The sequence below is a fragment of the Lactuca sativa genome, chromosome 6 (genome assembly GCF_002870075.4).
Source record: "Lactuca sativa cultivar Salinas chromosome 6, Lsat_Salinas_v11, whole genome shotgun sequence".
NCBI classification, from domain to species: domain Eukaryota; kingdom Viridiplantae; phylum Streptophyta; class Magnoliopsida; order Asterales; family Asteraceae; genus Lactuca; species Lactuca sativa.
The window spans coordinates 81,068,878-81,078,600 of record NC_056628.2 but is presented as its reverse complement, the minus strand read 5'-3'; the positions used below and the strand labels follow the sequence as shown (position 1 = coordinate 81,078,600).

Genomic DNA, 9,723 nt, shown 5'->3' with positions numbered 1-9,723 from the left:
ATATAAAAAAGTGGTACGAACGCTGGAGGCATTAAAGGAGAAGATTGAGGAAAAATATTTAGGCAAAATTTGAATTTTAGGATGGTTTTATGTTTTTAATTTATGGTATCTTTTCTTTATGATCTTGTAATGTTTTTATTTTCAATTTAAATGTTATGGTTTGATTTAAATAGTATGTTTTATACAATTGCGTTTGTTTTTTTTTTTTTAATTATTAAACAAACTGAAACTCAAAAAAGAAAGAAAAAATGATATGGAAATTATTTCTTAACAATCTTTTTATTCTCTTCGACTTTCTCGAAGGTTCTTCATCAGCATATTTTTCAGACTTCACAACTGTTTGTTTCCTTTTGTGAATAGAAAACATCTTTATAACTGGCAACCCATCATGTAAAAAACAATCACCTTAACAATGTATGAGAAACAAGAAAATTGCACCCGTATCGACGTATCGATGGGTTTTTTTTTCAAGAATACAGTGACAAAATCCGATTGAGCCGAAATCTAGGAGAGATTTCCTAGCACAACAATGGCTAAATGCAAGAAGCCCTGAAGCCTGAATTTGTGAAAATATAACAATACGATTATACGCGAATACCCAACTCGGAAATCCGCATTATTCTTTTATTCATAGCAAGTCGCTTCTGTTTCAAAGATGATGCCATGTTGGCAACCTGGTGAATGAGTGGGACCCAAAGTTTAGTTTAAAATTTAACTTGAATTAAGTGTTATGAATTATGATGAATGTGCAGATTGGATTTACCTCTCCTCGTAGTCGCAAAGCATCTCTACCAGGAATTTCTCGCAAATCATCCACCAGATCTGTTTAAATTCAAGAGATACAAAGTAAGATTATAATAAATAAATAAAAATCTTGTAATTTTAGACAATAAATGATGATTTATTTCAGATCAGGAAATCTTGAAAAGAGATTTGTGTCCTTAAAAATCTTATAGATAAAAACGGGTTATATTATGATTTTCCATTCCATTCCATGATTGAATGGGCAAATACACCCCATTCCTATGCAATGAAAGCAATCACATTTCAGGAATGGTCAATTCCATTCCAACCACTCCATTCCTTCTTCAATCTATTTGTTGTGACTTGTGATGTGAGCCAAATAAAGGAAGAAAGGAGTAGATAATACCTTTAGCTTGACTTTCAGCTTTATGAACCGATTTAGCAAGACTTTTGATCTGGCCTCCAGCATTCCTTCATATCAATTATCAAATAAGCTAATATTATTGTTAATTGTTCAACATTATATTATACTATATATTAAATAGAATTGGCTTATGAATAGAAAGTTTATACATTTTAGATTTTTGCCACAAATCTTTTTAATATTGGCACATTTAGTCCGTAAAGTTTTGTAACTTACAGAAAAGGTCCCTATGAGATTTGTTTTACAGAAACAGTTCCTATGTTTAATATTTTCATATGTTGGCAGGTTTGGCCCCTATGTAGAAAACAAATTACAAAAACTGTCCCTGTAATTTACAGAAAATGTCATTGTATGTTTTTTTCACAGAAACAGTCCATGTGTTTAAAAAATTACAAAAATAGTCCGTACCTATTGAAAATTTGCACATTACTCCCCCCACACGCCCCCGCAATATAGTCATATTTTGTCCCTATACTTTGTTGTCTTCACACTTTGGCCACATGAGTTTTGTATATTTACAGGTTTGCTCCCTACACTTTCATAGTTACATAATTTCGGCACTTTACGGGGGTAGTAACTTACTAGTTATATAATATAACACTACTAAATACTCCCTATATCTGATTACAATTTACAACCACAACAATTGACTCTACAAACATTGGTGATTATTTGCTAAATGTCTTGAATTCCCTTCCATCCTTTTCAAATTTAGCTTTCGCTTAAAGAAACTCTTGTGGACTAAAATCAATATCTCAAAGACACTTGTAAAAATGAGTTTAGTAAGAATTTTCATGTTTCCCCATTAAGTGTTGTATGGATTAAGCGTTCTCTGACTTTTTCCATTAAGTCCTTTTTGAATCAAGTCAAAAGAAACACACATATTAAGTCATAATGTCTCCATTAGGTCAACTAAGTCAAAAGAAACAGCACCTTAGTTCACCATAGCCATAAGTCATCTCTTTCTCAGCAAGAGCAGCCCTTTCAAGTAATTTTTCACTCTCTTTCTTCATTAACTGAACTGAAATGGTTAAGTGATTTACGTTGTTTGCAGCTTTTATTATCTGTGCCTATTGCAACCAAAAGAATGTTTTAGAAGAAAGATAAAACCTCAAAATGACCATATTTGAAAAAACTGATAGATCATAAGCCAGTAGATGAAAAAAGATAAGAGTAAGTACCTCCTCAGTCTGAAAGCGACCCAATGTACGACGGAATAAGAACCTTCTAGGGCCTTGAATGAAATAATCACTTATAAAGATCAAAAAGTATATAGCAACTTTATTTATACAGAAAATGAATTGAAGATTAAAATGAAAAACAAAAAGATACTTTCTTTACCTCTCATGAGGAGAAGAGCAGCTGAAATTGCAATTCCAGCAGATAAAGTTGGGTGTTCTCTTGCAATTGTGAGTTGATCTGTTAAGACACAAAAGTATGAGAGAAAACTAATCCAAGAAATATCAACTTATCAAGCCTCTAAAATATGGCATCACTGTTGATTTTTTTTATCATGAAATAAATGTTTGGTAGTTGTAAAAGAAAAAAAAAATTCACCTTTGATCTTACTGAAGACCAAATCTTCGTAACTCCTATACTGTGCTGTGTATTGAACTACATGATCCTGGAAATGAACATGAAAAGTAAGACTTAAAACAAGTTCAAACAATGCTAGTAAAAGGGAAAGAGAAAAAAAAATGCATGATCCTGTGATCCCCATTAATGAAGATGAATCAACTCCAAGTGATTATCCCGACTTTTCCCAAATTTTTAACCTTAAGAGCCAGAAAAGTGATGGAGAAGCTAGAAAAACGATCAAGAGCAGAAATCAAATGCCAAATACCATTATAATAAATTGATGTGTGATTTTAACTGATAATCACACAGAACAAACTAGAAGGGTAATAAAGTTAACAATCAGATTTGCATAAATGAAGGAGAAAGAACTAATTTGGCTCCAACTTATGATATTCTTGAGAAGAATTGCCAGTGTCTTATGTTAAATTCATATGCTAGGGGAACAATTCTGATAATCTAGTTGAGTATTTAAGTAGTATGTTGAAAAGATCTTCTAATGTGCACCATCTTCTTAACCTACCCGAAATATAAGCATGTATACACAAACTTGAATCATGCTTGATCATTTATGTATCAATCTGTCTCTTGTTTACATATAACGGAGGTATGTGATTACATTAAGCTAAGTTTCATACTAAAAACAATAGAATCTCAATGACAAGCAATCATCCCATAGATGAAAAATCCACCTGAAATAGCATGCAAAGAGATACAGATACGCATTAAAGCATACCAACAGCTAGACTATATATCAAAATACCAAATTTAAATTATCATACTAGTCCTTAATAAAATCCATCATAGAACGCACGCAGATAAACATTCATCGTATATACGGAAGCCCTAACTATAAGGAAAGCTGCACAGGAAATGAAACGCACCCGAACATGAGACAGATATAAATAGAGTACCTGAAGAGTCCGAATATGAGTGGACGAATTCTGCTGCAGCGACCGGGCGGAGCGAACGGCGGAATCGGCAGATTCCTGAACCGTACGAGGTAGATCCTCGTAAATGTAGGAATGCCATGGCTTTTCTTGCTGTTGATTCTCCGCTGTCTCGTCTGCGGTATTGGACGGTGAATTAGCGGCAACGTCGCCGATCATGTTCTCCTTGCTCCTCCGTTTCTCGATCTCCCAATTTTTTTCAGTTGATTCCTACTTCCACCATTTGCCCTTTTCTTCTCAGTTTTAGAATTAATATCATCAAATATTCTTTCACGTCTCAATTACCCCCTTAGTTTCATTAAATAGCTAAATAAAGCCCAAATATATTGATACTAGTGAAAAATATATTATTTTTTATTTTTATTTTAGAAAAATTACACCAATAAGGCAATAACTTAGGGGGTAATTTATACGAAAAATATATTATTTTTTTATTTTTATTTTAGAAAAATTACACAATAACCTACGGGTAATCTATACGGCTGACCCTTATTCCTTTTTAACTCAAACGGTTCATATGGTTTGATGTTTTACGACTTTGGTCCTTACCATCTTAAAAAAATTGTTTTCCCTTCCTAGATTTTTGATTTTTTTGTTATTATTTGGTAAATAGATATGAGGGCCTACTCACCCCCCCCCCCCCCCCCCTTTTCTTATACCTTCCTCTTTTTTATTTCTTCCTTTCTCTCATGTTAAATTGTTAGGCATCTCTTATATATATATATATATATATATATATATATATATATATATATATATATATATATATATATATATATATATATATATATATATGCGATTTCTAGGTTACAAGATAAAGATTTGTCCAGTGGAATTCACATAAAACAATTTATGGGTACATGTAACATAGAGATCTCTGGCTTTTCTCATTATAACAACATAGTTATGAAACAATCAACTAATCTATGTATAATCAAAATTCACAAGGATTAGAATACGTACATTCGTTATAATCGAATATAACAAGATGGATCTTCAAGTCTTCCTTTGGAAAGCAAACACCAATAATGTGGATGTCTCTAATAGCTCACACTCAATACCCTAGAAACCCTAGGAATGAAACGGGAGATAGGAAGGAGGAAAATTTTCAATTTCTTTCTTACAAAGGCTAGGGTTCAAAATGGCTAACCAAGGTCCCTATTTATAGTTAGTGGAAACCTTAACTTGAATAATAAAATAATAATAATTTGAACATATTCAAATTAGTTTTCTTATCAGTTATAGGATGCTTCCAAAACCTTTCTGGATCCACCATAAACCATCCAAGCTATGGAGCTTCAAGAATTATCTCACTTGCTCAACAATTAAACAATTACAATTTAATTATTGCACTTAATTAATTCTAATTAATCCAAAATTAATTTCCCAATAATTTTGATTAATTTTAAATTAATATTTAACCATTTCTAATTTATTGATCGTATAATAAATTAATAAATAATTTCCTCACTCCCCTAAAATCATTTCTAACTATTTCTAGTTATTGAGGGAAACACAAAAAGGACTTTTTTATTCTATAACGTTATACCAATTTAGTTATGACCTTAGACACCTAATCCAACAGTCTCCTACTTAGATAAGTCATCAAATACAATTGTAAATATAGACTTCGTGTAACACCCAGCCAAATCAGGTAATTTTCTTTCTTCGTCGAGAGTACTTGGGGTTACGATGGGCGTATGTCATTAAAAGGTGACGCGGATGCTTTTGAGTACACATGGCGTACTCAAGGGGTATGCAGGGCATACTCAACTATTATGCAAACCCTAAATCTGGGGTTTTGAGCCTTATTTAAACACCTTAACCCTCATAAATCCCTTCCACCTTCAGCCTCCATCCTCCCAAACGACCCCTTGCAAACCCTAATATTCATTTGAGAGTTTTTGAGTTATTTAAGTGTTTTGTGTTCATCTTTGAAGGAAGAAGATCATTAGAGTGCACTTGGAAAACTTTAAGCATTGTATATCTGGGATTTGCACCTCTCAAGCAACCTCCAGAAGGTGTAAAGTTCTGAACTTGATGAAGGCTTCAATAGATCTTCTTAGTTCTTGTAACACCCGAGTCTTGGAGGTACTTCTTTATTGATTTTCTAGCTTTCATGATGGAGATCACGATGTGAGGCATGGTTGTCACGTCGTGAGTAACATTAACTTTTTGACCCGAGTTTTCGAGTCTCACGACGTGAGCCTTTGGGTGCTCATGATGTGAGAATGGTCTGATGGCCAAAACCCTAATAATTCGGGTATTTGATGGAATGGGAGGACTAGGGTTGCCCATCCTTAGCCTCCCTCGCTCTCTTGCCTCCTGAAAACCATAATCTCGACCTACTTAAAGCCCATAGCATTTTTGTGTCATTGAAGAATTCTTTGGTGGTTTTTGACTCATTGAAGTGGAAGAAGACCTTGGTGGAGCAACCTCTTGGCAATCCAGCTTATACATCACCTTCTTACAGAGCTTTTGGACCATTATAAGTCACAACAACTATCACTCCAGTATCGGTGTGTCGCCTTTCGAGCTTCTATATGGGAGAAAATGTTGTACCTCGGTATGTTGGGGAGAGGTTGGTCATAGAGTCATGGGAAGGACTAAGGTAGTCCTTCTAAATACAGATCTTATTTAGCAGATTAGACGAAGATTGCAGACAGCTTACAGTCTGCAAAAGAGTTATGATGACAAGCATCGATCTGAGTTGGAATTTGAGGTTTGTGACATGGTTGTACTGAAGGTATCACCCTGTAAGGGTGTAATACGCTTCAAGAAGAGGGGCAAGTTGGGGCCCCGGTACATTGGGCCATTTCGGGTGATTTCTAAGGTTGGCAAGGTAGCTTACAAGTTGGATTTTCCTGAGGAGCTCAATCAGATTCATAGTAATTTCCATGTTTTCCTAGCTATTGAGGCGTGTGACTGATGATTCCGCAGTGGTTCCATCGTGGGATATTCAGGTGGATGAGCGTCTGAACTACATTGAGAGACTGGTGGCGATCCTCGACCAGAGGACGAAGACCTTACAAAACAAGGTGGTGGGTTTAGTGAAGGTGCAGTGGCTACATTGAAAGGGTTCCGAATGGACGTGGGAGCCTGAGGAGGAGATGAGGGAGCATTATCCCGAGTTATTTGTAACAGCAGACTTTGAGGACGAAGTCTGATTCTAGTGAGGGAGAATTATAACACCCGAGTCTTGGAGGTACTTCTTTATTAATTTTCTATCTTTTGTGATGGGGGTCACGACATGAGGCATGGTTGTCACATCATGAGTGACATTGACTTTTTGACCAGAGTTTTCGAGTCTCACGACGTGAGCCTTTAGGTGCTCACGATATGAGAATGGTCTGATGGCCAAAACCCTAAAAATTCGGGTATTTAATGGAATGAGAGGGCTATGGTTGCCCATCCTTAGCCTCCCTCATTCTCTTGCCTACTGAAAACCCTAATCTCGACCTACTTAAAGCCCATAGCCATTTTTGTGTCATTAAAGCATTCTTTGGTGGTTTTTGACTCATTGAAGTGGAAGAAGACCTTGGTGGAGCAACCTCTTGGCAATCCAACGTATACATCACCTTCTTACAGAGATTTTGGACCACTATAAGTCATAAAGCTCTAGCCTTTTACCTCTTGCATGCTAGATCTAAGTTTTAAGCTCCTTTTTTCATGGTTATGAAGGGATTGCATGCATAGGATCCATAAAGTTGGCAAATTTATGGATCATTGAAGCATCCTCTGTAAGATAATCTTTAAATTTCAGTTTTGGAGTAGTTTTAGACTCCAAGCATGAGTCTTGATCCGATTTTTCCCTCTCTTGACCTAATAAGTGTTTGAGTCATGCATTAGACATGCATGACTAAAAAGCTACGATTTTTATCATCCTTTGGTTGAGGGAAGACCATTTGGAAAGTACCAAGTATTGGCTAAATGAAATAAGAGCTTAATACTCAAAGTTGCCCAATGTAACGCTCACGACGTAAGGAATAAGCCTATCACGTCGTGAGAAGGCTTGCCATCCAAACTGTTTTGTCCGGATTAGGTCATGACGTGACTCCGGAAGTGTTCATGACGTGATGATGGTTAGAATTTGGATAGTTGACTTGAGGCCATTTTGGAGGATTTGGGCTTTAGGGTTCTCTAGATGGGTTGGGACATTAGTGGGTCTAGTTTGGACTTGAGAAATCATTGGGCCTCATGATTATGGGCTTAACCTTAGAAAGTAACTAGGATTGGTATTGATTGTGTTCATCGTGAGGAGTCGTTGGGCCACAGACCTGGGTGTGAGTTTTGCTACCTTATGATTGAGGTGAGTTTTCTTCACTATTCTTGTGGGTCGAAGGCACCAATGTTGGCCCCTTTAGTTATGTATCTTAGTATATAGGATGTTACTATACGGTAATGATCTTTAGATTTTCCTGCTAGTCTATTAACTGGTTATTTGACTATTTGTTGCTAGATATGTATTATTTGTTTTGTATATGTCGACATAGTAGATGGGGTTGAGACTACTACTTTGTGCTGATAGTCAATAGACCAGGCAATCTAACCGTAAGGTTGTGGGCAGGTGTAATCCAACCAGGAGGTTGTGGACCCATTATGAATTGGGCATTCCAACCGAAAGGTTGTGAGCCGGGGGCATTCCAACTAAAAGGTTGTGGGTCGGGGATAATCCAACCGAGAGGTTGTGGACCCGATATTTGTCGCTTATATGTTGTGTGGTGGTACTTTGGGGAACTCACTAAGCGTTGGCTTACAGTTTCAGTTTATTGTTTCAGGTACTTCAGATGACCATGGCAAGGAAAAGGCGTGACCGTATACATCCTTCAATTTTATGTTATTTGGATTTTGGGATACTCTGATTATCGAGTTATACTTTTGAGAAAAGGGCTTTGTAAACATTTATGGTTTTGGGTTATTACTGAAAAGTTAAAATTTGTTGTGATTTTTGGATGTTACGGTTCTTAAGTTTTGTGCATTTTGGTCACATAATCTTGGTCTAGTTGAGTATGAGCTACTCCATACCTTATGAGTAGCCTTTTTCAGACGTTTTGAAGTGCATAGAGTCACAAAAATGTGATCTTGATCCTTTCCTTTCATCCATGCATTATTGATGGGGCTTAGAATCTTTTGATATGTTATGGTTTTTATATTTGGACAATTTCTAGTCATGCAAAGTCATAAAGTTGGAAACTTTATGATTAAGAAGGTTATTTGGGGTTAGATATGAGATTTGGAAGTAAGGACATAAGGGGATAAGAGCTTAATGAGGATACTGGGATTTAACTGAGTATGCAGGGTGTACCATAAGAATACGCAACGCGTACAGGATTGAAGCCTCGTGGTTTGGGAAGGCACTCTCTACGCTATGTGTTGAGATGGAGTACGCAATGCATACTCAGTCTGAATTGGAACTTTCACTTTTGACTTTTGGTTATTGACCGTTAACTTTGACCAAGCTTGCCTTTAGGTTATTTTGGGTAATTTGATTAGTAGTGTAACACCTGAATTTTGGATTGTTCCTTTTTATCCCCTTTGTAACTAAGTGTTGCATTTTGATCCTTGGAGTAGTACGCGGGGAGTACCACATGGTACGCTTAGCATACTAGCTGAGAAGCTAGTACGTGGGGCGTACCACATGGTACGCTTAGCGTACTAAGGTGATGTTGGTTGAGGATGCGAGGCCTCATACGTTGGATGTATGAGGGTTATGCTTAGCGTACTTGAAGATTAAGAAACCCTAATTTTAGGGTATTGCACCCTATATAAAGTCCTTAAATCCCTAGGGTTAGCCTCTTTATCAGCCTCTATTGCCTCAAAACCCTAAATCTCGACCCTTAACCTCCATTGTTGTGTCTTTGAGATCTTGAGAAGAATTTGGTGGTTATTTTTCTCTTTTTGAAGGAAGTAAAGAAGATTGAAGGTGCTTTTCTTGGTGTGAAGTTTATAGATCCAGAATCATCACCCCTTTTGCAAGTCTTTTGAGGTATCAAGTTCATACCTTGTCTTCTCCTTGCGTAGATCTCTTTA

General features: G+C 36.3%; 1 protein-coding gene across 1 annotated transcript; it reads right to left on the bottom strand.

The window, feature by feature from the left end:
- Positions 1 to 389: 389 nt before the first annotated feature.
- LOC111889901 (RGS1-HXK1-interacting protein 1) lies at positions 390 to 3,939 on the bottom strand. Its single transcript, XM_023886058.2, has 8 exons — positions 3,658 to 3,939; positions 2,726 to 2,792; positions 2,510 to 2,587; positions 2,350 to 2,402; positions 2,102 to 2,238; positions 1,151 to 1,215; positions 764 to 822; positions 390 to 674 (listed from the first exon to the last, which is right to left on the bottom strand). The coding sequence occupies exons 1-8, from the start codon at positions 3,850 to 3,852 to the stop codon at positions 585 to 587; spliced, it is 744 nt and encodes a 247-aa protein (XP_023741826.1). The 5' UTR covers positions 3,853 to 3,939; the 3' UTR covers positions 390 to 584.
- Between the last annotated feature and the right edge of the window lie 5,784 nt (positions 3,940 to 9,723).

Coding starts and splice junctions, on each gene's coding strand:
- LOC111889901 (XM_023886058.2), bottom strand. CDS start 3,852: ATGATCGGCGACGTTGCCGCTAATTCACCGTCCAATACCGCAGACGAG. Junction 2,403..2,509: donor TGCTCTTCTCCTCATGAGAG/GTAAAGAAAGTA, acceptor ATTTCATTCAAG/GCCCTAGAAGGTTCTTATTC. Junction 2,239..2,349: donor GTCGCTTTCAGACTGAGGAG/GTACTTACTCTT, acceptor TGGTTGCAATAG/GCACAGATAATAAAAGCTGC.